This window comes from Micromys minutus, assembly GCF_963924665.1.
Source record: "Micromys minutus genome assembly, chromosome: 8".
Lineage (NCBI taxonomy): Eukaryota > Metazoa > Chordata > Mammalia > Rodentia > Muridae > Micromys > Micromys minutus.
The window spans coordinates 72,243,978-72,271,970 of record NC_137977.1 but is presented as its reverse complement, the minus strand read 5'-3'; the positions used below and the strand labels follow the sequence as shown (position 1 = coordinate 72,271,970).

The window sequence follows — 27,993 nt, the reverse complement described above, 5'->3', positions numbered from 1 at the left end:
CCCGCCTGGGCCGCGGCCGCGCGCCCTCCCTTCGGGGAGGAGGAAGAGGAGGAAGGAGGAGCGGCGGTAGGAGGAGGGCCGTGCGCTGCAGTCGTGCCGCCGCGGGGAGGAAGCGGAGCCGGCGGCCGCAGGGTGAGCGGGGTGGCGGGGGGGGGGGGGGGGGGAAGGCGCGGGGTCGCGTGTGGCCCAGAGTAGGGAGGTGAGAGGGAGGCCCAGGCCGGCGCCCCGACCCTGGGCTCCACGCCCGGCCCGCCGCCGCCTTTGTTGCCCGGGGCCCGCGGCTGTGAGAGGCCGGGGCTCCGCGAGGCCTGGGCGACGGGGCCTGCGGGCCAGGCCGGTCGGGGCTCCTGGAGCGGGACCGTGGGATCGGCGTGGTCGTCCGGGCCCGGAGTAGCGTCCTGGGGGATGAGGTGCCGAGGGCGGCCGGGACCGGATGGCCGCGCGCGAGGTGCCGCGGAAGGGTCGCGGAAGGAGGGCCGAGGCATTTAAACTGCCCCGATCTCGCAACAGGCCCTCTTTTGCTCCCGGAGTTGGCAACTTCAGGTACACATCATTGTGGCTCTGAGCGGCACTGTTGGTGTTTCCCAGAGCAGGGCCTGGCCACAAACTTGGAAGAGTTGTGTGTACCAACTTGGTGTGTAGTCAGAACGTGATTTGGGGTTCTCATCCCCACTTTTTGTAATTGGAGGCCGGTGAGACCGAGGTGGAACTCTGGCTTCCGGTAGGGAAATAATGTTGAGTTCTCAAAGGTCTCACTGAGGCAACATGCTACTGTGCCCGAGTACCTTGCAGTGTAGTAATTACAATTATAATGTGAATTAACACACGAGAGACTTTCCAAACACAGTTTTAATTTATAGTGTTCTTTGGAATAAAGATAAACTTATAATCAGACAAAGGTACACTCCCCACTCCCCCCGACTATGCAAAGCTGAATTATCATCCATAGTAGGTAGCAGTTTACTTTTAACCCACCAATTCCCACAGCGTGTACTCCTCGTAGCTTACTTGAATGAATGAGTTTTCACTTGTAATCTCAGTGCTTTGAAGGCAGTGAAAAAACGCCAGTGGTCTTGCTTACAGGTATCTTTGATAAAATACAGTCAGGGCAGCATACAGTCTGTGGCTTTCTTCTGCTCTGATTTCTCTCCAGGGCTGCATGTGTGGATGTGGGAAAAAGGTTTAGGATCCATCCCTGCTCTAAGAAAGTAGGTCACCTTAACCTTTTGGTTCCAACACTAACCCCAATCCTTGTTTCTTGGAAGGCTTGGCTTCAGGACAGTGGGCTTCAAAATCGATCTTATGAGAGTTTATTATCTAGGGCTGAATAGGGTCAGAATCTGCCAAGATATGTACCTGAACTTGTAGCTTTTCTTGGGCGCCATTGAGCATCCCTTTAAAGCCACTTCTGTTTATGTCTATATTTTTTAAGGCTCCTCTGAATTCAGGTCCCTGGCCCTGCTCCTTTCCCTTCTGACTGTGGAACTAAAACATTGTCTCCCTCTGGGAGTCATCTGAGTGTCCTCCCTTGTTAGGACACCTGCAGGGAGTGGCAAGGCAGGGATTTGGGTGCCAGCCGAAGCACAGGGTGTGGTGTGGAAAAATGCTGCTATACCAATTGGATTCCAAGCAATTTACCTTGTGTTCTTCAGTCTTGCTTTAGAATGGAGAAGCCTTGTTTTTAAGAGCTGTCTTTTCAAAGAACAGAAACCAAGTGCTTTTGTAACCTTCTTGTGTAACTTCACTCCTTAGAGAAAACTAATTTTTGCTAATTTTTGCAACGGTAGACAGTTTTAGGAAACCTTGTGTTACCAAGAGAATCTTTTATTTTGGTTTTAGAGGTAATTGTGTGATCTTATTTAAAGCCATGAGATACACTGAAAGAAGCCAAATCCTTAATGTCTGTTTCTCAGTTTCTTGGTGGTTGCTGTCATTCTCAAGAATGTGTTTGGAAGGAGCAGGATGATGTACACATGTGTACGGCTGTTGGAATGCGTGATTTCTGATTTCTTGCAGTTACAAGTGACACTCATGATTGTAGAGCAAGTGTATGTTTGTGAAATTATTTTCATGAGCAATCAATTAGTCTGGCATTCCTAAATGGCTGTCTTGTTGATATCTGAGTGACCATATTTAAGATTTTAGTTTTTATACTGCTCACAAGATGTGACATGTATTTGAGGTGGTCATTTACTAGCATATTGTGACCTTGAACAGGTTTTGGAGCTCTTGAGTCTGCCTAAAATAGATCTAAATCATCTTACAGTTTTAGTAAGTATATATTTTATTTGAAGTGAATCCAAACTCTTGATTGGGCTCCAGGATTTTTATGTAGGTATGCACCTTGTCTTGTACTATGATTATACGCTGGCCCTTCCATTTTGCAGCATTCTTCACTTTATAACACCCAGCCCTCATGCAATCAATGATCCTGTTAACTTACTGTCCACCAGGGGCTCCGTGCATGGGAGGGTTATTCGCAGACCTTACTGCCACTCCGGAGAACCTCATGCCTATGGAAGTAACAAATTGGCATATCTCTTTTAGACATTGTTGTCTAATTTTGGTCTATTTTCATACAGGTTCCAGGAAGGTAGCACGCCTGAGACAGTCTCTTTTTTCATCATGTCCCTAACACATTCTACGAAACTTGGCTACTTTCTCTCTTGTGTCTTTAACATATCCTGTGGACATTGCACACTGTGAGGGACCTGCTTTGTAGAAAGTCTATGTAGTTCTCATCACATTAAAGAAAGAGGCTCACTGAGTAGATATTAGGTAGCCTTTGGTATTGTATGTTGTTTATCCTCGTCCAACATTAGAAAATCAGAAGCCTTGTATTCACATGGCCCAATACAGCTTTACAAAGAGAGCTGCTACTTTGTGCAGACACAATGTGTATGAGTTGACTCGTAGACCAAACCGGGTTATGGCATAGATGGGCAGATCTGCATCATCTTTGTAAGTGTGGTTATTTGTCAGTGTGGAAAGCAATTATTCCAGAGCATATTTCCTTGCTGTTTCTTTATACAACTTAGTAAAGTCAAGCCTTAGTTATCCAGAGCTTCTTGACAGCCTCAGTTTTAAACAGAGAATCAAGCAAGGGAAAAAAAAAAACAACTGGAAAACCAAAACATGCCAGACACTTAGAAGACTGACTGCAGCAGTCTCTCACAGAGATACAAATCTAGGTTGAATTTTAACACTTTGATTTTGTGTTATTGCTTTTAAAAAAAATCTTACTTGTTTTATCTGTAAAGCATTGGTTTCTGAGAGCTGAAATGAAAAATGTACTGGGTTGGTGTTTAGAATATAGCAAGTGATGGTAATAATAGTAATTAGTTTAAAATGTTTTCTGGCTGATAAAAAGTAATATGCTGAGGAACCAGCAATATCTCTGTATGATGCAGACATTCCTGTTAAAAATGTCCAATATGGGAAAAAGGTGTAAGACACAGAGTCAAGGGACATGAACATGGCAGGGGAAAGCAACTGAGCACAGGTAACTGGTAGTATGCAAGCTGTGTGTGTGTCTGTGTTGGGTTCACAGGTCAGCAGCGTAGATGCCGATGGAGTTTGACTGTGGGCTCAGTACCTTTTAGTTGGTGTGAGTTCTCTCTGCAGTTTCTTGACGTGTGGTATGAAGCTGTCTTACTCCTCTTTACAGCTACTATACTAAAGTATTGTCTTAAAATGATTGAAAATGTTTTGAAGATTGTTGTGATGATTATCACATTTCCCCACAGCCAACTCTTGGGCATTAGAGGAGAACAGAAAGAGATGATAGACTAGGAGATGTCACTGAAGACCTCAGTGGCAAACTGTAATATTATCAGACCCCAAGGGTCTCAGTGCCATCCTGAAGTGAACTTGGCCACATTGTGCTCTTGGGGATTTATACAGAAGTTTAGTGACAGCCTGAGATTGTATTTAATGTGTGAGCATTTGTTTAAACTATCTCCTTACCAATGCAGAAGTATGTGTGTCCCATATTAAATAAATAAAAGATTTCTTCCAAAAACTTACTTTGATCTTTATAATTACACAGATAAGCTTGGTTTACTAAGTGCCTTAGAGAGCTCTTTGCTATAGACCTTATTTGACCATGGTGTCAGCAGCGTACCAAATAGTTAAAGCAACAGGGTTAGCACACTTAGGTTAAGACGAGTTCTCATTGGTGGGTGTGCTTCTGTACTACTTCCCTTGTGCAGATTTTGATATTTGCAATTATTATTATAAAAGTTTAGCTTTGGTTCTTTTGTTTGTTTTGTCTTTGTTGTTGTTGTTTTCTAGGTAGGGTTTTTTTGTGTAACTTGTTCTAGAACTCACTTTGTAGACCATACTGGCCTCAAACTCAGAGATCCACCTGCCTCTGCTTCCTGAGTGCTGTGGTTAAAGCCATATGCCACCATGCTCAGCAAACTTTGCTCTTTTTTTTTTATTGAACAACTTTATTTTAAAAAACAAAACAAAGATAAATGTACAAATTTTAAGCATCTTTACATAAAAGTATACGAATACACTTTTGTCAGTGCTTGGCTTTTTTTTTTTTTTTTTTAAGGGTTGATAGTTTGCATTAAGATCTTACTAGTTACAATGAGCATAAAGTACATGTAAAACAGGATGTAGCCCAGAATTAGTCAAAGTTTTCTTGGTGTGTAAGGATTAAGCATAATGGTTTTTTCTTTTCTTCTTTTTCTTTTTTTTTTCTTTTCTTGAACTTCACACAGTCTGTGAGTTGTTTCTGGGATGTTCAGAGCTTTCTGGGGTTAGTATCCAATTATCAGTGACTGCATATTATGTCTATTCTTTTGTGACTGGTTTATCTCACTCAGGATGATATTCTCTAGATGCATCTATTTTCTTAAGAATTTCATAAAGTCATTGTTTCTGATAGCTGAGTAGTACTCCATTGTGTAAATGTACCACAATTTTTGTATCCATTCATGTACTGAAGGACATCTGGATTCTTTCCAGCTTCTGGCTATTATAAATAGAGCTGCTATGAACATTGTGGTGCATGTGTCTTTGTTGTATATTGGAGCTTCTCTGGGGTATATGCCCAGAAGTGGAATAACTGGGTCTTCAGGTAGAACTATGTCCAATTTTCTGAGGAATCGCCAGACTGATTTCCAGAGTGGTTGTACCAGTTTACAACTCCACCAACAGTGGAGAAGTGTTCCTCTTTCTCCACATCCTTGCCAGCATCTGCTGTCATCTGGATTTTTGATCTTTACCAATCTGACTGGTGCAAACTTTGTTCTTAATTGAAATGTTACCTTCTTCAATGAGTCACTTGTCTGTTGACATCTCTTTTAATGGAAAAAAGCATATTTAGGGAATATTCTTACCAAATATCAAAGACTGCCAGAGTATATAAACAAGGAGGAAATATTTGTATTTTTTGTGCTTTTATACATCTATAAAATTGTTATAATTTCAGATTAGAAAGAGTTCAGTAGTCAGACGTCATCATTCTACAGATGAATGGATGAATCCATAAATGAATAAATTCAAACTAGAGTGTTATGAAGTCAATTTCGTTACATGCTGCTTCTAGAGGATTTCAGCACACGGTCTTATACACACAGCTCTTACTGCCATTGATGCAGATGTTTAACTTGACCCTGGGATTGGGCATCTGTACTTCTGTCTTCATGAGCAGTTGTCTTAGTTTGGCTAGGAGAGAGATACAGAAGCAGAGACAGAAAGAGCCTGTAAGCCTAGAAGTTTTTTTTTTTTTTTCCCCAAGGGGAATTCCTTGTTTTCCTTTTTGAGTTGCTGAAACTCACACTTGTAGAAACTTCCTGAAAAGTGAGGAGGTGGTGCCTTTTTGTTTGGATTAAAAAATGTTGCTCTGAATATTTGAGTCTGATTGTGTATAGAATTTTAGGTACTATTTACTCAGGAGAAATATGTTGTGTGGCACTGATGAATTAACCCTAAAATCTTAGTGTGTTATGAAGGATGAAAATTGGCTTCTGCTTTCCTAATTTTTGGAGGGATGGGTCCCTGTGACTTCCTGTGGATTAGTCTGCTCTTCTGTAATTGCTGTCCTACCTCTGGCAAGTGGAGAGCATGGCAGGTTCAGAATCCATTGTTTTGCAAGAATGCCTGGGAATGTGGAAGACTCAAGGAGAGCCCTTGAACTACTGGGGTGACAGTGAGAGGTGTGAAGACATTGCCCATCATCATATGCCCTCACTCTTAAGAACTTTGGCCATCCACCACTGGTTTACATCAGCTGTGTCTTTCTAGAATTGTTTTTGTAGTTTGTGTAATATTTGCTTATACTAAAGCTTTGTAATAATTTGTATCATTTTTCTTTTATTCTTAAAATGTATTCATTGATTTTTAAAGTTATACTCTTCAATTCTAGGAAAGACTTTACACCCTCATTTGTAACTTCTCTGAAGTTTGTACTTCTCTGAAGTTTGTTTTTTGTTTGTTCGCTTTTGTTTGTTTTTAAGTTTTTTTGTTTTTGTTTTGCTACAGGATGTCCTGGATTGATTTGTTTATTAATTATTTTTATTTTCTCAGTTTTTCATGGCAGTCTTTTGGGGGTGGGTATTTTTGTTGTGTTTAAATCTTACATTCCTGCATTCCCTGGACTTATTTCAAAGTTGTGATCATTTCTCGGGGCTTTTTCTTCTTGTCTTCCGTTGTAGAAGGCTTGACTGGTGGTTATTTTTTCAGTGCTAGATCTGGAAAGCAGAACTTGGCACGTACTAGACAGGTGTACTTTCCCTGAGCTATGCTGCTTGCTGCAGCTAAGGCTAGTCTAAGCTTTATAACATTGTTCCCAGTTGTCATACTTTTTTTTTTTGCTTCCAGGTTTTCATTTTGTATGGGGGAATGGTAGTATGCTGGTCAGATTTTTGTCAACTGGACACAAGCTACAGTTATTTGGGAAGAAGAACTCTAAATTGAGAAGATGCCTCCATAGATTTGCCTGTAGGTAAGTCTACAGTACATTTTCTTGATTGATGATTAATGCGGGAACAGTGACACTTCTGGGCAAGTGATCCTGGATGATAGAAGAAAGCAGGCTGAACAAGGCACAGGGAGTAAGCTGGTAAGCAGTATTTTTCATGGCTACTGTTCTAGTTCCTGCCTTGAGTTCCTGACCTGACTCTGATGGACTGTGATCAGAATGTGTAAGCCAGGTAACCCTCATGGTGTCTTATGATCGCCACAGAGACCCCAGCTGAGACAGGTAGCAATTAATATGTATGATCTTTCTTGTTCGTGATGGAGTTTTTGTTGCTTTGTTCTTTTAGACAATTTTGCTATGTTGCCAAGGCTGGACCTCATTGTGTTGTCTAGTATAAGATCCTCTGTAGCTCCCCATTCTTATGCCTCAACCTCTCAAGTGATAGGATTGCAGGCTTGTGCTACATACTCTGCTGTATGATTAATCAGGCCCTCACAAAACTAGCAATTATCTGGTTTTCCTTCCCCACCCCTCCTTTTTATTTTTCTTGTGTTAGAGCTCAATCTCAGGCCTTTGTTTTCTATTTTAGTCAAGTAAGCACTTTGCCTATCACATTCTGTATCTCCAGCCCAAAGCCAGATGATAGTTATGTCATGTTAGTTGTTTATTTACATGTATTTATCTTGGGGAAGGATGCTTGTGGAGATCAGATGGTAACTTATAGGACTTGGTTTTCTCCTTTCACTGTTCAGGTTCTGGGATTGAACTCAGGTCATCAGGTGTGGCAATATCAATACCCTTTACCTGTTGAGCCAACTCACTAGCCCATGTTGAATAATTTTAACTAGATTAGCTTACAAAGCAATTAATCTTTTTATAAGATTTTTTTATTAACAGGGCTGCATTACTTAAGTAATTATTATGCTGAGATGCTCTGTAGCTCCAGTGATTGATGGATAAAATATACCCTAGCTCTTGTACATTTGATAGTACACATTATGTGAATTACTTTTTTTATATCTCAGATTTGTTATTCTAAAATCTTCTTTTTTTTTTAAAGTTTTTGTTATTTCTTTGTGAGTGTCACATCAGGCAGCCTAGACCCAGGTCCCTTCATATCTACCCTTCACCCTTGTCACTTTCCTCCTAAAGTAAAACACACACACACACACACACACACACACACACACACACACACACACACACACACACCCAAAGCATAGGAAGCTCGCCATGGAAGCTGTAGTGTGTCACAGTGTGTCCCACAGTGTATCTCTCTGTCTACACATCTTCACTTGCAAATGTTCATTGTCTGGTTCGAGATCTCTGGTTTCTGTGACACCATCAATATTGGATCCTTACTGAGACTTGCTCACTATTCTGTTATTTATCCCTGTGTCATGGAGGTCCTGAGACTTTGGATTAACAGGACTGGCCCTTTTATATGTCCCAGCTGTTTGCAGATGATAGAGTAAAATTTTATTCTTAATTCAAGTTAATTTAGAAAATGCAATATTTTTTTACCATAAGCTCATAACTTAGGGCAGAGATAAAGAGCTTGTGTTTCTTTATGCAAAAGTATTTGAATAATAAACAAATTTCTTTGGGGATTGGAACTTCTGTGTTAGGACCTACAGATTCAGAGAACAGTTAAAGGAAATTTGTTACTTTTTAGTCACTATTTGTATGTCTGTGTTGTCTGTCCGAATCTGAGTTAAAGTTTCTTACTATTAATAGTTCATTGCATTGAAGAGAATTTTATACATGAGCAAGTTATTAGAGAAATTACATGGTAGCATCATTCTAATGCATTACTTCTGCCTGGAGTAAGAATGTACATCTTCTTTGGTTCTTATGTAATTGTTCAGTTTGTCTAAACTTCATAAAGAACTTAACCTACTTGATGTCTTAACCAGAGAGGTCACACTTCTTGGGCAGTGCAAATGATGAGCACTTTGGAGAATGTGTAATATTTCAGCTAAAACCATTCTGTTGACATTTATTAAACTCTTAGTTTGTTTTAATTTTCAACTATTAGTTATGTCAATGTATCAATGAATTCTATTAAACAATTACATTTACAACACAGACAGAATTTATAATATTATATAACTTATCACTAAATATTACAATAGATCTTTTTAAATAGTCAAGTATAATTGTGCCTTAGTCAATAAAGTGAATATGCGGGAACCAAAAGTATTTTAATCGTAAGTTGGGCAGCAGGCACAAGATTTCCTTTATCGGCATTGCCTTTATGTCACTGGTTTATTTTGAAGGAAACAATTTGTTGAAATGTCTGGTGGTTATTTTATAGATGACTTGGCCCAGATACAGAATGAAGGAATAGGTGTGTTCGGTACCATGTATTTTCAGTACACTAATTCTGTAACATAAAGCTGGTGTCTTCACTGTGACACTCTCCAGATCTCACAGATAGAAGCTCAGTCCACAGGCTTCTCCATACAGATGCCATCTTGCTGACTTACCATAAGTCAGAGGTACCCATAATGACCTCTTCTGATTAGATAATCTGTAAAATTCGGTAAAATACTTAGTTGACTGGTTTATTGTAAGGATTACATACTGGGAAATGGTGAGTAGAAAGGCTCTGTGGGATGCAGTGTTGGGTGTGATTTGCGTGCAGTTCCTGTGCCCCCTTAGCATGCCCTGCTCTCCCAGTATCTCTTATGTGAAGAACTTGGTGATCTATTAGAAGTGTTTATAGCACCTGATCAATCTCTTTTTCTTTATTGACTAAGTTTTTATTCTCTTTACATCCTGATCACAGTCCTTCACACTTTCTTAGCTCTTCCCTTCCCTCCTAGTGTGGGAGTGGGCCCAAAAGTTCCCACTCTGTAGTGTAGTCTAAGTCACAACTCTTGTGTGATTAAAAGTTACCTGTCAGATCCAGCAAGATACTTTCATCACTCAGGAAGTTGTAGGGTTTAGCTGTGTCTAGACCAAGACAAAGACCAGACATTTCCCTTGACACTTCTCATGATGCTTTGAATTAACAAGTGCTAACTTAGGTGTAAAATGGGTATAATAGATCTCATGTGTGTACACACACACTAAAGATGACTGTGTTGATAGATTGCCTATTGTAGCCTGGTGGCCTGGAGCTCATGTGGAGTATGTGGAGCAGGTTGCCCTTTAAGGCATAGGGATTTGCTTGATTCTATCACTGGGATTAAAGATGTGAGATATCTACTACATTCTAAAGTGCAACTTTTTAAATGGAAAAGATATTAAGGAAAAGTGAACATTCATTAATTCTTAAAAGCTAGGTGTATTAACATTTTGTGTGTGATTGAAATTATGAACATTTTTACCTCTGTAATATAGCAGGAATGTAGTAAATGTGTTTATAATAGAAGATTCTTAGAAAAGTCCATGTAATACTTGCTCTATAGGTTAAATGTACAAGACTCTCAGAGTGCTTTAGAGATTAAGGCTCTTTGTTCATATGGCAAATCTGGAACTCAGTAAGGAAGATCAGTCAGTTTGAACCTCTGCAAGCTTTGGGTGTGCTTTTCCATATGTTAGTATCAGAAGCCTGTGAATAAGCCTACTTAAAAATTTACTAAGGTTTTTGCTGTAATTATAAATTGTCATTTTTTAATGACAACTTTATGCCCATATTTTAAGGTTATCTTTTTAAAATCCACTTTTGCAGTCCTGAAAACACTCCATATTGTTTTTTAAGGATTTACTTTGATGTGCAGGCCTGAAAGAAGTCAAAGAAACTTTATTGCATTTTGTGCATTTTAGTTATTTTTATTTGCATGTACATGCCAGACATTATAAAACTGGCCTGCTGTAAAAGACAGGAGACCCTGGAGTACAAAATGAAGGGCTTTGTTACTTAGAATAGAAGCAGTCACTACTGTTAGCAACTGCTTTGTCTTTTTGGGTACCAGTGCTTTTTATTAGAGTATAAACTAAGACAAAGGAAAAAGCAATAAAATTATCTCTAAGATGCTATTATAGTGATACAAGAGACTGGAACTGGAATCTGTTGGCAAAGAAGTTAAATTATGCTTTAATAATGTTGAAAGTAGCTGTATGAGACTTTCATGACATTCATGAGACTTCAGAATGTGGGAATGGATGTTGTGTAGGTTCTACCATCACTGTATAGAATTGTGAAGTGTTTGCATAGAGACAGAAGAGGGGAACATGCCTGAGTGTTGGTGTGCTCCATCAGGAAGGAGCCAGAGGGAAACTAGCAACGGGGTCTAAAAATGAGGTGACCTTGTAGCAAAGAAGTACTGTCGAGAAAAGGAGTTTTAGTAGCATCTTAAATGAAAACTGAGCAGCTGGCCCAAGGCTGCTTGCTGTGGTGGTGATGAGTGGCTGGCAAATGGAGAGTGGAAAGCAGTAGTTGTTGCTGCTTAATTGACAAAGGTCTCTAGGGAGTGCTGCTTGCTACAAGGGGAGCAGAGATGAAGCCATGGCTATGGAGAAAGTGGGGTATTTCTGTGAGGAATGATCCAACAGAGGGGGAGGTGTTAGGAGATGGAGTGTGCAAAGACAAGGTTGTGGTGCCTTTAGAAAGGAGCTGAGGAGTGATGTGGAGCAGACATTATTAATTTGATTGACAAGATAGTAGAATGCACATTTTCGTCTTTGCCTTTATTTTTGATGCTGGGGCTTGAACCTAGGACCTTATACTTGTTCCAGAGGCTCTTCACAGCAGAGCTTTATCTCTAGTTACAGTGCTTTCTTTTGATGATTTATTTTCTTTGAAATTAGAGGCTAGGCCATCAGCTGAGATTGAAGATGGAGTATTTAGATGTGAGGAAAGATAAAGGTGGAATGGTCAGCAACAAGAGAGAATAAACCAAAAAAAAAAAAAAAAAAAAAAAAGTTGATTTCTAGATAGCATTGATTGACTTGAGAACTGAAGGGATCCATCTGAGTGGCCATAATCTTTACCAGCCATGATCAGCTCTGAGTGCAGCTGTGGCTTAGGCAAAGGCATAACCAGTGCCTGGGTGTGAGGGTGGAGGGAGGGATCTGAATGCAGTATCTGCAAGAAGTGTCTGTGTCGGTTAGCTGTGGACTGTACACCATGTAGGGAGATGTGCTACTGAAAGTAGATTTGTCATAGTTCTCATTCAGATTTTAAATATGTAAGACCAGTAGACCATGATGCATGTCAATATGAAACTTTATGTCAGATTCTATAACATAAAAAGGAACAAGAAGTTATGTAGGTTTTACTAAAGCAAAATAAGTCTCATCCATTGACTTTTACTTTTGTTTGTGAAATTTTTTTTATTAGTTTCTGAAGTAACTGACTCAGAAGAAGCTTTTGCTTTGCTTGAAACTGGTGGGTTTATATGTCAGTTCCCAAGTAAAATCAATTTTCAGAAAAACAAATAAACTCACAGAATTTTCTCTTAAACACTCCAAATTCATAGTAACTAAGATGTCTAAAGAATTCTGCTCCAACAACAGCTCCTTTTCTGTCCACTTTCCTCTCTATTCTTTGTACATAATTGAGACCACACTTTAATATAATTTTAGTTCCTGTGTTTTGCACTTAACAAATGAACACTATGGCCCCATGTTATTCATAGCTGTGTAAACACAGACTTCAGTCTCTCCACGGTCCATGGTAGCTGTGCCAGCATTTGTTTCATTGCCCTTACACTGTTGGAAATTAGGATGTATTTGATTTTTAAGATTCAGTTATTTTTTTCATAATTTAAGAAGCATTGTTATTTCTTAAAATGTGTAAAATAGTGTTGCCAGGAGAGATCATGAGGTTTTTAAAATTTGACTATTGCCAAATTAATTTACTCACCTGTATTAAGAGCAATGGTTAATGTGATTAAATTTTTTTGGCTGATTTGACTTAGAAAATGCTCTTACTCGTTTCTTGCTTTGATCCATATATATATATATATATATATATGAGTCATCATTTTCTGTGAATATTGAGCCAATTAGTTATCTAAGTAGAAAAATTAATCCCTACCTCACATAAATTAGTACTTGGTTAACCAAGAACTTCAATATAAATTGAAATTTTGTAGAAAATACAGTCAAAACTGTAAGTCAGTATCAATGTGATTTCTTGAAAAAAGTGATAGGCTCAAGTAATAAAAGCACAAAAGAGGCAGAGTCAGAAAGAAAGACACAAGTATTGTGTAGCCATGGAAAATGCACTGAAAGAAAGCACGAAACAAGGCAATCTATGGGGCTGCATATGGAGAGATTTCTAGATATCTACAGTGTGTCATAGTTCTTTTTTTATAATAGAATAAAGCTATTTAGAAGATCCTGAGTGATCCCTCTTTATATTAATTGATCGATGCTATTAAAGCAACTTGTTTGTGGGCATGAGATAGCTCAGTAGGTGACAGTGCTCACCACCAGAGATGATGGCCAAATTCTATACCCAGAATCCACAGAGTGGGAGAGAGAACACTCTCACACGTTATCCATCCTGTATACACAAATATACACAGCCCTGACAGCACTACAAGCCCCGCACAAATACGTTCAAAAGCAGAACTAGAACCTGATCATAGTGATTTCTGTGTGTTGTCCAGTTTGTTTGCTAATACTAAGTTAAGGCTTTTTGGAACCCTGAGGAATACCCACTTCCAGGTCTCTTGTGTTTGGCTTTGTTATTATTTCTTCTCTATCATCTAAAAGAATTCAATAGAGATGTCCTACTATTTATCTTCCTGGTTTCTACTCTGCCGTTCACTCAGTTCGTGTGTGCATGTGTGTTCATATCCTCTGGGTTTAGTTCTAGTTCTCATTTTGTACATATTTGTGTGGGGGTTCTAGTGCTGTCAGGGCTGTGTATATTTGTGTATACAGGATGGATAACGTGTGAGAGTGTTCTCTCTCCCACTCTGGATTCTGGGTATAGAATTTGGCCATCATCTCTGGTGGTGAGCACTGTCACCTACTGAGCTATCTCATCTCAACTCTTCTTCGAGTTGGCTTGATGTGAGTTCTACATTCTCAAGGATTTCCTTTGTGCAGTCCACACTAGCCTCAGATTCAAGTGCTAGACTTACATAATTGCTAGCGTAATGCCTCTTTATAAACGGCACTACTTTTATGTTTTTTTTTATTCCATTTGAAATGTGTTTTAAGCTTATAGTTTCTAGCCTTTAGCCCAAGATTATTTAGACGTATTTTAATTTTCTTATATTTGGTAGTTTTTCAGATTTATTTCTGTTGTTTGTATATAATTTAAGTTCATTGTGGTCAAAGAATGTATCCTGTATAATGTCATTCTTTTAAACACTGCTGTGTCTTGTTTGTCTGTCCTAAGAATGAAAACATAAAATCAGCACACAAAGTTGTTACTGGTGTTCAAGTTCCAAGCTGAGAGTCTGTTGCCCAAAGTAAGATTTTGGGTTCTTTTCCGACTTTGAACGTTTGATTGTATATAATGAGATGTCCTAGGGAAGAAGCTGCAGCTGAACACACAGCTCTTCTTCTGTTCTATGCTTCCTTGGTGTATGAGTGAGTTTTTATTTCCTTCAACCCTTGCATTTGATTACAACTCATCATTATCAGGTTAGGTGGGAATTGTCAAATGTTGAATTTCTGTGTGTTTCAGGTTTTTAAGGTAGGGATCTTCAGCATTCTAAACTCTTACCTTTCTCCATGTCTTCCTGTTTTTCCTCCCTCTTTCTTCCCTCTATCTTTCATCCTCTCTCCTTCACTCATCCTCTAACTTCTCTCCCTCTCTTCTCCTCCCCTCCTCCTTCACACTAGATTGAACTCAGGGCCTTGCTTTTGCCAGGAAACTGTGTCTATAAATAGACTGGCAGGCTGCCTTATTGAAATCTTTAAGTATTATTATTGAATTGTTATTTTTCCTTCATACCTTTGCTTTATGTGTTTGGGGGTTTAATGTTCTTCATGCTGTATTAACCTTTTCATTTTCAAATGCCTGATCTTTGTCCCTACCAGTACTTACTATCTTAAAGCCTATTTTGTCTGATGTTAATTGAGCTATTTTAGGTCTCTTGGTTACTTTCTTGGTGTATTATTTCGTATCTGTTCTTTAAGTGATACACATCATTCCATGTTAGAGGAATCTTATACACAACATGTCTATACTTTATGAAGCATTATGGCCAAAAGCAGTTTGGAGAAGATAGGGTTTTATTTACATGTTCTGTTTTATGATCTGTTGAGAAGCCAAGATAGGAACTCAAGATAGGAAGGGACCATGGCTCCAGCTGAGTATGTAGCAGAGGATGGCCTTATCTGACATTAATGGGAGGAGAGGCCCTTGCCCTAGTGTAGGGGAATGCCAGGACAGTGAGGTAGGAGTGGAGATGGGGGTGGGTTAGGGTGTTTTCTTTGGAGGGGAAACTGGGAAAGGGATAACATTTGAAATGTAAATAAATAAACTATACAATAAAAAAGACATGAAAATAAAGGCAGTAACTAGAGCAGAAACAGTGTAGGAAGGCTGCTTACTGCTTTTCTCTGCATGCTTTCTATATGGATCAGGACTACTTACTCAGAAGTGGGCCTACCCACACAATAGTTTGGGCCTGTAACATCAATCATCAGTTTTTTCCTGGTTACCCTACATTGCATTGACTGTAGAATTCAAGATGGGGATTGGTAGCAGAATGTCCTTCAGCATTTGAATGTAGCATCCTACTTTGTTCCAGTTAAGAAGTTGGTCTTCTTTATACCTCTGCCTTCCTTTTTAATAAGTCCTTCCTTTTCAGTCTTGCCATCTCCTGCACAGATTGCCTTCTCCAGAGGTCTGTAGTGTTATTGAGCATGTGTTTTAGTGCTGTTTGACAGATACACTCAGCTTCAGTTACTTTGTGGGGGGAAGGACTCACAAGTCTCATTAGGTCATGTTACAGGTACATTTATGCATATGCTGTTTTTGCCTGCATTTCTGGATGAAGAAACATTTCACAGGCATTTAGAGCATTAGGAAATAAATGGTTCCATGAGATGACTCAGGCAGAGTGGCTTATCTGTGTTCTTGATTTTGCTGTGAATTGTCCTGCTTCATGTCAGCAGTAACTAAGTTGTACAGTTCCTAAGTTGTACAGCAAGCTTTCAGTGCTTCCCTGTGACTCAGAGGATTAGGCTGACTTCAGAGACATTGTTAAACTTTGTTTTTCTGTGAGGTAGAAATAAAGGTAGCTTTTTAAAAGAAGACCTCTTTTGAGGGGCAGGAAGGGAAATGTACTTTTTGGTGCATTCTAACCTCCACAGCTGCAGCCATCAGCTCTGCAGCAGCAAATGAGAATGAGTGTTTGGAACCAGCTCCCTCCTGGCCTGAGCCATTGAATGTGCAGCATCCTAAGTGCTTTTCTGCTGTACCTGATAGCTAACATCTTGATGCCCTGCTGGAACTTGAAGGCCTAGAGAGTACAGCTTTTGTCCTTCTGTGTACATCTGTGTTTCTAACTACTGCTTGTAGCTAAGTCTTCAGACTTTTCTGGAAAGCACAGTGTTTTGTCACTGACTTGACAAAGGTATATCTTAATAAGAGGAGTGGTAGAGGCAAAGAAGTGCACATAAATTAAGGAAACTTGTGGAAATCTTATGAATGGTAGAAACCCCAGCTTTGGATGAATTCAGATGCCAGGGTGTTAGATGTCAGGGATTTGGCTGAGTGAGGAATAGGTGGCCACAGGGAACAGGCTCACCAAAATAGATTGAATTATAGTTGCACTGGAAAGCAAAGGGTGAAGTCAGTGTGGGGTATATAGAATGAGGTCAGACAACAAAAATCTGTCTGTATTTAATATTTAAAACTAGAAAGACTTTGACATGGCTGGGGAGGCTTTGAGGGGAGTACCTTTGGCCGAGCCCTGCCTAGTGTTACACTAGTCAACTTTGGCAGGTGAGATGGCATGGAGTGCTTGTTCAGTGCTAAGTTAAACCTGCTCAGTTGTTACAGAAAGTTAGAAAAGTGGGCTTCAGGACCATTTTCCTGTTCTCCTGAGGTGTAACTATTAGTATCTATTACCTGGGATGTTTAGTGCACTGGCTTAGATATAAACACACACACAGATAGGACCATCTTTGCATTTTATTTTACAGCTTTCTTTTTCTCATAATGTTTCCTGGACTTCTTTCTTTGTCTGTATATTAAGCTAATAGTCTAGATATTTGATGTGTGTGTGTGTTTGTTGTTTTCTACAACTTAGGTTAAAGCTATGTTTTTTTTCCTAAGAAGAATTATGTATTATAAAGGTGTATGTTGTGATTAAGTAGACTTTAGAATCAGTTATGTGATTTCGGCAAGTGTCTTAAGGTGTTTGTACTCCAGTTTCCCTATTAACTTAATGGAACTGTTGCAATTTACTATTAGCTGCAACTATTTAGCCTATGTATGTAAGACATTGCTTTAAGAACATCTGACTCCATAAGTTATATGAGTGGTAGATATAGTAATGTCTAAGATTATATAATTGCTAAATAGAGTTGAGATACGCATAAACTCAGTATAGTTCTGTAGTGCCAAAACTGCTTCATCAAACTTAAAAGGTTCTAAACTTATAAGAACTGATGAAAGTCTTCAGAAGACTTAGTTCTGTCACTGTCAATATTTCATAGTGTTTTCCACTGTAAACAATGTAAGCAACAGGTTTGCTTAAAACAATGATAGAAAGAACATTGTTGTCTTTATAACTTTGGCACAAGAACATATTCAAAACACAAATTACCAATTGTATGTCTGTTTGGTTAAAGCATATGTGAATTTGATGTTTTTAAATAACCTCTCAAATTCCTGGGTGAAGTAAGTGCCTGTGTGTATGCCTGGATGTAGATGTGTGTATGTGCAGGTACCCTCATTTTAATACGTTTACATTACATTTTACCATTTAAAAAATTTCATACATTGAGTACTAGATTTACATAATTCTCATGCCTATCTCTTACTCTTTTCCCTGAGTGACACTGCACTCCCTCTCAAATGCATGACCTCTTCAGTTATTATTGCACATGCATGTATGCATAGACATTATAAAGAGCTTGCTGTACTTTAAGTGTTGCTCTTTTTTTTTTTTTTTTTAATTTCCCCCATCTACTTCAAGATGTCAGCTGGTGCTGTCATTGTGCAAAGTTTTTTTTTTTTTTTTTTTTTTTTCCGTTTTTAGGTGACCATAGCTTAAGATTTCATGAGTGTGATTCCCTGTCATTCATAGAAATACTATATAGTAGCCAATGTTCTGGATATTTAGCTATTTCAGTTTTTCCCTTTTCTGCAATGTTCCCTGAGTCTTAGGTGTGGGTTATATTATAGATATATTGATTGAGGGTGGCCAGTTTTATCTGCATTATGGATACCTGTGGATTTCTCTGATGGCTTCTGTTGTAAGATGTGGCTTTTCAGATGAGGGAATAAGAGCTACCCTTACTTGTGAATATAACAATAGATGTCTAGAATGCAGTTGGGAAAAATTTAGGAATAGTAGGTTCTTTTGAGGGTCAGTGACCTCACCAGCCAATGGTAGTTGGCTAGGTTTTCAGTACTAGCGATGAATTCCCTCCTGTTGAATAGACCTTTAGTTAAATGAGGTGGCTATTGGTTACCCCCAAGATATAAATTGCACCTTTTTGTGAGCCACCATGTGGTTGCTGAGAATTGAACTCAGGACCTCTGGAAGAGCAGACAAGTGCTCTTAACCACTGAGCCATCTCTCCAGCCCTATTGCACCCCTTTGTATATTTTGCTATGCTGATCACTGTGGTTTCTAGACCTTCCCTAGGTGGGTCTTTAACTGCTTTTCTCCTTTAGTACATTTGGATAGTCCTCAGGGAGGAGACTTTCAGATTAGTTCTAATTTGAAAGGTGATTTCCTATGCCTGGTAATAAAGTTTTTGTCAGCTACTCTATGGCTCTTATAAATAAATTTTTTATTTGAATTTCCTGTTTAATGAGTTTTTAGAATGAGGTATAATTCCCCTACAATGAAATAGCATATTGTAATACACAGTTCATAGATTTTTAACAAATGGATCAACTCATTTAAGCCTCACCATAGTTATTGACTTTGGGGGAGAGGTGGGGTCTCCAGAATTCTGGAACTCTCTGTGTAGGTAAGAATGAATGGCCTTGAATTCCTGATCCTCCAGACCCTAACTCCCCTAAAGTGTGCAATGAGATGTTTGCCTAGTATACACAAAGCCCTGGGTTCAATTCCCAGCTGTACATAAGCCAGGTGTTATCTGCAAGTCTGTGATCCCATCACTTTAGGGGAGTTAGGGTCTGGAGGATCAGGAATTCAAGGCCATTCATTTATTTTTGTGTCTCTCATAGTTGCCATAAACTAAACTAAAAGTTCTACCTAAAGACTTTTCTAGTGGAATCAATGGTGATATGCCCAAATATAGTTTAAAAGCAAAAACAAAAAACAGAAACCTTTTTTTTTTTGCTGTTGTATGATTGACTGAAGTATAATATTACAAAATTGTAATATTACAAAATTGTGTGTGAACTTTGTTTCAATGCAGGATATAATTAATTAATTCTTGTGAAATAGAGTAAAACCAAAAAGTTGATACAGTTTCAGACTTTTCAGCTTTCCAGTGCAACTTAACTTTTAAGAATTTATCAGGTAGGGCTGGAGGGATTACTCAGTGGATCAAGTACTTGCTGCACAAATATGAGAACCAGAGTGTGGATCCCTAGAACCCATGTGAAAAGATGGGCATTGCAACTCATCTCCTGTAATCTGAGTTGGTCTGTCTCAAAAATAAGAAAATTTAGTATAGGAAGACATTAGCTGCAGATGTTGATGGAGGAATACATCCACATGTACACAAAACAAAGCAACCACCACTTCATTATCAAAGAAAACTATGCACAGGTATATAAAAGGTATTAAGCAAAATGTCTTCTTTTCCCACTGTCTGTTCACTGGATTTCTCCTTACTCTTAGCTAAAGAACATATTGAAAGATGCTATGCAGAGGCAGATGTGAGCTCAGCTATGTTTTCTGTCAGCCCAAGATTCTCAGAAATGTGAAATGCTGCTACTTTTCTTTCTCACTCTGTTTTTAGTATTTGGAAAGTGTAGTTATTTTTTTTTTCAGGAAAATGATTTATGATAATACATAAGTATATTAATGTCTTAAATAAACAGGTATTTTAAAACTTGGCTTTAGTTTCTAATAGGATAAATTTCAATAGACACAAAACATTTAATTAAATCATATTGTGATTCCCAAACAGCATTTTTCAAAGTCTTGTAAGAGAATAAAAACACAGAAAGTGGGAAGTCTAAGGAGTGTTGATACAAGCACAGTCCTGTAGGCAGGCCTTGTGCCATAAGGACAGAACCTGCTGTTCCCAGGAGCAGGTGATTTAGAGTCATTGGATAGATTTTAATTTTTCTGCAGCCTAGGATGCATTAGGTAAAATGAGGTTAACAGCTACTGTGATTGCTAACTTTAGATCATTGTTTGACTTGTCTCTTTCATTTTTGTATTAGATGTTAAAACAAATGGTACACATGGCTATCTGGAACTGTTTCTTTAGAAAGAGATCGTGAGGGCTGTGCGTAGAGGTGCCCCACACCTGCAATCTCTCAGCACTTGGGAAATGGAGGAAGGAGGCTCACTGAGATCAAATTTATCTTTGGGCTGCAATAGAGAGTTCAAAGACAGGTTTACGTGAGACCTTGTCTAAAAAAATTGTAAAGGAACAAGTAGATGTTACTTTCTGTCCATATTTTTTTTCTGTTTAAACAGTTTTTTTTAATGTTCATTGTGTGTGTGTGTGTGTGTGTGTGTGTGTGTGTGTGTGTGTGTGTGTGTTTGCTTACATTTACTACTGTTGTTTGTATGTAGCTCATAGGATAATGTGGAGGTGAGTTTTCCCTTCCATTGGGACCTAGGGCATGAACTCAGGTTATCAGGTTTAGTGGCAAGTGCCTTTACCTGCTGGGCCATCTCACTGGCCCTGTAAAAGTTTTTCTTTTTTCTTTATTTTTTTAAATAAATATCTAAAACCTTTTCCCTTGAGCCATTATATAGTTTTTTCAAGTGTATGTGTAAACTTAAAACTTTGCAATTAGAAAAATGGCAAGATTGATTCAGAACATTTATTGGGCACAAGACAGATGGTAATCCTATAAAAAGATAGCATATAATTTTGGAAGTGCAAACAGGAAAATAGATACTCTTTTTAAAAATTTAGAGTAATGTCTGCCTAGAAGATGGATTCAAAAGATCTAAAGCATATGGTTCGATTGAACTTCTACTTTCTAGTGTCTAGATCGGATCTTGTCCCCTTAATATTAGCATATGTATTGGTAGTGTTTTTCTCATCTGTGGTGTAGATATGTGGTAGTGGCAAGAAGGACTAGTGAATCCTCAGGGTTAGTGGAAACACTTACTGCTACAGTCAGCTACTGAGTCTGCTATCTGGGACGAGACCAGGCACTTAGGGAGTTCACTCAGTGCATAGCTTCATGTTTAAAGTGGCTGGTGCTCCAAATATTTATAAGTATTCTATTTTTACAGTGTCTTTCAGAAACAGTGTATGGCAGCAAGGCTGTTAAAACTGCTGCTGCTTTTTGTGGAACTAATGTAGCTGTTTCTGAAAGGTTGTGTGATCTGGGTGGTTTCAGTGAGCAGGAATTTTGCAGATTCTGTCTATATAACAACAACCTGCTATCTGTAGTTAACATTGACCATTTGACATCTTTTTTTCCCCTCAACTCCCACCTGTTTTACCAGTGTGTTTCAGACAGATTTGTATTGTAATTTATCATTCATACATCTGTCTCTTCTACTGGCTTAGGAGCATTCTAGCTCATAACTTTCTAGCCTTCATGTTATTATTGCACTTTGCTGTGTGTGTAGCAGGGGTTGGTAAGCAAACTGAGTTACAGCTGTGTCTTCTGCTAATTAACTGAGTTGCTATAAGCTGCAGGTGGAAAGGTGTAAGGTTTTTGGTGCATTTTTCTTCTCCAGGTCAGGCAGTGCACCTCTGGTGGGCCTTAGACGGTGTCCCACAGTACACATGTATATTTGAGGAGTAGGCTTGCTCTTCCAGGACATCATGGTGACTTAGTTATATTTTACTTCTTGAGCCTGGTGCATGAAGTGGTGAGGGGCCTACTTAGTCCTGGTGTGGAAGATGAGCCTGGTCAGTAGAAAAGACCTAGACCTAGCCTAAACACAAAGCAAAAAACAAGGAGTAAATAAAGGACCTTGTGTTGGGTCATGCTGCTTATAGTAGGTGGATATCCTAATCCTTAGGGTGACATTTCTAAGAATAAAATTGGGTGCTTTTGTTTTGAAGCTAAAAATTAAAATTTCTGTTAAGTTTTATTTGAAAACTAAAATGTTTAATGGCTTTAAATTTTTTTAACCCCCCCTCCCCCAGAAAATAGCTTCGGAGGTTAAATGAAGCCGGGCAGAGTTCACCCATGAGGCATCACAGCCCCTCCCGATGTTTGGGGACAGCTGCTCCAGAAGCAAATTGACCCATTTGGATTAGTTAACTTTTGTCACAATGAAGAAAATCAGTCTGAAGACCTTCAGGAAATCTTTCAACCTGAGTAAAAGCAAAGACGAAACTGAGTTCATGGTGGTTCAGCCCCAGTCCCTTGCTGGAGACTTCGTGAAAGATGACTCTTTATTCGGGAGCTGCTATGGCAAAGAAATGGCCAGCTGCGACATTGGCAGTGAGGATGAGAAAGGGAAGAACAGGTCCAAAAGCGAGAGCCTGATGGGCACTTTAAAGAGGCGGTTGTCCGCCAAGCATAAGACCAAGGGCAAGGGTGGCTCTGCTCCCACAGATGAGGACGCCTTCTCCTCAGCTTCAGCTCCTGGTGGCCTCAAAGATGTGCGTGCTCCACGGCCCATCCGCTCCACATCACTGCGAAGCCACCATTATAGCCCAACGCCCTGGCCGCTGCGTCCTACCAGCTCGGAGGAGACCTGCATCAAGATGGAGATGCGAGTGAAGGCACTGGTGCATGCTGCCAGCCCAGGACCAGTCAACGGTGTGCGCAAAGAGCTGCGAGACCTGCAGCCCAGGGAACTACTACAGCCAAGGGAGCTGCGAGACCTGCAGCCAGAGCCGCGCCCCGAGTCCCGCTGCAGCCCAAGCTCACCCGGGGAGCTGAGCCTCCAACTGGAGGACCACGTGCCTGTAGTAATTGGACTCATGTCTCAGGACTACCTTCAGTACACCGTGCCTTTAGATGATGGGATGTGCCCTCTTGAAGGGCCGCGCAGCTGCTGCCTGGATACATCTTCTCCCATGGAGGTGTCAGCCGTACCCCTGCCAGGGGCAAGTGGCACCTTCTCCGAAGACGACAGTCATGTGGACCAAGACCTGGTTGTAGGCCCAGAGATCCTTGTGGATTCCTCAGTGAACAACTTGTTGATTGGTACCACAGGAGTCATGTTGCAGAGCCCTAGAGGAGGTCATGATGACGCCCCTCCCCTCTCACCTTTGCTACCTCCAATGCAGAATAACCCAATCCAAAGGAACTTCAGCGGCCTCTCAGGCCCAGATTTACACATGGCCGAAAGTGTTCGCTGTCATTTGAATTTCGATCCCAACTCTGCACCTGGGGTTGCTAGAGTTTATGACTCAGTGCAGAGTAGTGGCCCCATGGTTGTTACAAGTCTTACGGAGGAGCTGAAGAAGCTTGCAAAACAGGGCTGGTACTGGGGCCCCATCACACGCTGGGAGGCAGAGGGAAAGTTGGCAAACGTGCCAGATGGTTCTTTTCTTGTTCGGGATAGTTCTGATGACCGTTACCTTTTAAGCCTGAGTTTTCGATCCCACGGTAAAACACTTCACACTAGAATTGAGCACTCAAATGGTAGGTTCAGCTTTTATGAACAGCCAGATGTAGAAGGGCATACATCTATAGTTGACTTAATCGAGCATTCAATCAGGGACTCTGAAAATGGAGCATTTTGTTATTCAAGGTCTCGGTTGCCTGGATCAGCAACTTACCCAGTCAGACTGACTAATCCAGTGTCACGGTTCATGCAGGTGCGCTCTCTGCAGTATCTGTGCCGCTTCGTTATACGTCAGTACACCAGAATAGACCTAATTCAGAAACTGCCTTTGCCAAACAAAATGAAGGATTATTTGCAGGAGAAGCACTACTGAAAGATCGGGAGCCCTGTTTCTTGCACTTTGGGGTTCAGAAACAAGACTTGAGTACAGTTTACAGACTTACATCGCATTGAAGTCTTTGCTGCCATAACTTTTAGTTTTTATGTGTGAGAGTCATCGATTCGTTCAGGGGTGGGGAAGTGTCTGTAAGGTGTCCTGAGTTTATTTTTGGTTCTTGGAAAGGGATGTCTTGAGGGTCTAGAAGTGTGAGTTATCTTTCCTTAATGTGCAGAATAATCACAATGTGAATGACCAGATTCTCCTTAATGCCCCTCCCCAGTCCTTTGCTGCTATCCACTGTGATTCTTATGCATTAAAGCACATTTCATGTGTATTCAGCCCTAAGTAAAGTTGAGTGAAACTTAAAAAAATATAAATTACTATGATGTTAAATGGCCCAGTTGAATAAATATGTGTGGGATAAAACATTTACATATACACTGAAAAATGATTTTTTTTAACTCTCACACTTTAAAAATGACTTGTTCAGAATTATGAATTAATACAATGTTGATAAATGGAATGCAAATTTGCAACACCTTTTACAATTTTCTAAATTATTTTTTAAGAATGTGATCATTGTTTTGGTTGTGAGAAGTTGAATTTTTCTGTTGCCTTCATTTTCATCTTGTGGTTTGTCTCTTTTGATAAATTGCCTTACATTAAAAATTGTAAACAAATATATACCCAATTTAGAAATTGTTGCCTTTTCTGTCATTGAACTCGGGTACAAATTGGCGTAACTTAAAGCTCTATAAAGCTCAAACAATTGTTACAAAAGTAAGATAACCCTGGTTTCTTGTGAGTTGTGTGTGTGTGTGTGTGTGTGTGTGTATGAGAGAGAGAGAGAGAGAGATTTTTTTTAGTTAAATGTTTTATCTATGATTTCTTTAATAGATACTTTCTTCCATAAACTTGACAAAATAAGTTTCATAAATGAGTTGTATTTTCTTACATTAAAGTTTATATAAAGTTGTAAACTGATTTGGATAGAAAGGTTATTTTAAAATTGTCTGGACTTCTGTATAATCTTTACAGTGTGCTGGCTGGGATTGACCATTCTACCCCTAAAACAACAACCCTGAATGACATCAGTTAAATAATTAGAAATTGTGATACATTGTGTGAGAAAAATTGTAAAACCATGTCAGGTACCAGAAACAGTTTCCTGCTTTTGACTACCCTTTGAAAATAGCATTTTGGTTTATTTTAATTTAGTTAATTCTTAAGTAGTTTGGCATCTCTACTTTCTTATCATTGTGTTAGAGAATGATGTGCCCAGGTTTTAAAAGTTATTTTGGAATGTAGACTGTTGATTGAGTTAAAAGTTCTGCAACAATGTTATTAAAACTATTAAGCAATAGTATTTAAAAATTTTCCCATTTAGAAAATATTTTTTGCTGCACTTGCTTTAAAAAAAAATCAGAAAGGTAAAAGTCAAACTTGCTGGCTTTGTCATCCAAACATATCTATAGCTTTGCATTTTTTTTTCTATTTTTCTAGGGTCAAAGTTGAGATATTCCAGGAAAAGGCTCAGTGCCAACATGTTAAAGAGTTATGGTATCTTAACTTATGAGGAGCAAACCACTTACTTTTGATGGAATGTTACAAAGAATTTCATTTTCTGATGTGTTTCATTTAATATGATGGATGGAGTGCACTGTAATGGTGTAAGTGCTCACTATTTATGATGGATGGAGTGCACTGTAATGGTGCAAGCGCTCACTATTAGAGATTGTAGGTTTGTGAGCAAAGCAATGCAAGACGCTTTATTTTTTTGTAAAACTTTATTTTTAAGCAGCTGAAGCTATATCTGGGGGCGAAGTGACAGTGCTTGCATCTACATTAGATAGCAGGTGTTGTCACATAGTCACTGTATTAATGACGAATGTCAAGGTGACTTCATGTTCCAAAAACATGGACATGTCCTTGAGATCAAGTCTCAGGACTATCCCCAACGTGTTTCAAATGAACATAGCTTGTTTACCACTCTTTCTCCTGGTGCTGTGTGCTTAGGATCTATCCATGAAATGTTAAAATTACTCTTTATCTTTATCTAAATCTGTCTAACAATCAATTTTGTCTTACTTTTAGGGCAAATCTTTATTATCAGAACAACCCTAGATGAACTTCCATTTTCATGCTTAATATTTTCTGTCCAACTCAATTTGAAATCATTAGGTTCTGATAGTTTATGAATAAAAATTGAAACATTTATTGAGAAATCAGATTCACAAACAGAAAGGTATATTGCCAATATTTTTGTGTTTTTGTAGCCAAGACATCCATCTGACAGAAGTGGGAAACAATGAAAAATACTGACTTTTGTATGACACTGTCTAGTAAAAATGAAGAGATTTAATTAACTCTCAGTCTTCTTGAATCTTAGCCTAGATTGAAGTTGGTTAACTTTCTGGCTTTTTTGAACTTAGATGATACAAACACAACCTATAAGCCATTTTGTGTGTGTGTGTGTGTGTGTGTGTGTGTAATAATTTTTGTTATTTTTAATTTTTTGTGTACATTACACCCTGACCATAATTTTCCTTACCTCTCCTCCCAGTGCCCCCTCCCAACTTCCCCTGTTGCCTGTCCCTTCAAAACAAAACAATAATAAATCCAACTACTGCAACAAAGAGCAGGCCTCCCAGGGATATTAACGGAACATGGTGTGACAAATTCCATTAAGACTAGGGACAAACCCTCATATCAAGGCTTGATGAAGCCAGCTATTAAAAGGATCCCATGTGTAAGAGATTCAGTGGTGCCTCCAACCCCCACTGTTGGGGTCCCACAAAAACACCAGCTACACATCATAATGCTTATGGAGGAGCCCTGGCTCAGACCCATACAGGGTTTGTGATTGTTGCTGTAAGACATTCTTAAACCTTCCTATTTAGAATTTCTACACTAAGGTAACACAAAAGCAAGCAGGAAAACCATTCATCTGTGACAGTGAATCACTTTTTCTTTTTACTCAAAATACTCCACCACCAAAAATACTGGAGGCCGAGGGTTAATTTGGGGCTTCCTAAGACACTTAATACATTTTTATAAATAAGAGACCTATGGAAAGTACTTGAAAAAATGCCTTGCTTTCTCCAAGGAAGACTGTTCTCTCTCTACATGGTGCAATACTCTGAAAAATTAGAAGGTCACATATCACCGTGAATAATCACAAAACTGAAAAATGATTTTAAGGAAACCAACCACATAGGGCAACAATTTTGCTGTTGAATAAAATGATGTGCCAAAAAGGCTAACTTGTTAGCATTAAGGAAATGAAACAAGGTATTCATAGTTTCTGAGCCAATATTACTGAAGACAAAAGTTATTGAAATCTTACAGGTTTATTCAGTTTCTTTCCTAAGCATCTCTAACTGCTTTCAGGAATGCCAACTTTACTGTACATTTCATATTATATATGAAAGAAACTTTTATGAATGAATCAGAATAACATTTTGATTTATATCTGAATGTCTTTCATTGAATATGAAGTGTTAATTAGAAAACAAAATAACACTACCAGCAATAGACAGTTTTGTTGAATAATGAGGAACAAAATCCAGTTCCACAAATAACTAAAATTCTAAAATTCTTGGTAAATTAATAAATAATAAAAATTTGCTTTCTTTTAATACATTTTTAGCCCAGTAAAGTTTTTATAATATCCTTTTTATTGATCAGTCATAACAAGGCAAATATGAATTTGGTTTTGAAAATTGATGCAAGTTCTGGAGAAAGGATGAAATGGGGGTCATATGATTTCCTAACAGTATATTCTCATGTTGGGTTAAGGAAGTCTCATAGTTGATGTGCCATGAAATTAATACCTGCAATCTAGATTGCTGTAGTTTACACTTTGTATGTTTTAAATCAGGTGTATACTGTTTGTACTGAGAACACCACAGAATGAACTATCCAAAGTCCACTGATTT

The 27,993-nt window shown here is 39.0% G+C and overlaps 1 protein-coding gene across 3 annotated transcripts; it reads left to right on the top strand.

Moving 5' to 3' along the window:
- On the top strand, positions 1-27,981 carry SOCS6 (suppressor of cytokine signaling 6). 3 transcript variants are annotated; one of them, XM_080920491.1, is made up of 3 exons: positions 1-132; positions 6,835-6,954; positions 22,301-27,981. In XM_080920491.1, exon 3 carries the CDS (start codon positions 22,430-22,432, stop codon positions 24,047-24,049), a length of 1,620 nt encoding a protein of 539 aa, XP_080776617.1. In that variant the 5' UTR covers positions 1-132; positions 6,835-6,954; positions 22,301-22,429; the 3' UTR covers positions 24,050-27,981. The 3 variants fall into 3 exon arrangements, with proteins under 3 accessions (XP_080776617.1, XP_080776616.1, XP_080776618.1); XM_080920490.1 differs by having other exon boundaries at positions 6,835-6,958; XM_080920492.1 differs by lacking the exon at positions 1-132 and adding an exon at positions 451-543 and having other exon boundaries at positions 6,835-6,958.
- The last annotated feature ends 12 nt before the right edge of the window (positions 27,982-27,993 follow it).

Bases quoted from the DNA above. Each gene is read 5' to 3' on its own strand.
- SOCS6 (XM_080920491.1), top strand. From the start codon at position 22,430: ATGAAGAAAATCAGTCTGAAGACCTTCAGGAAATCTTTCAACCTGAGT.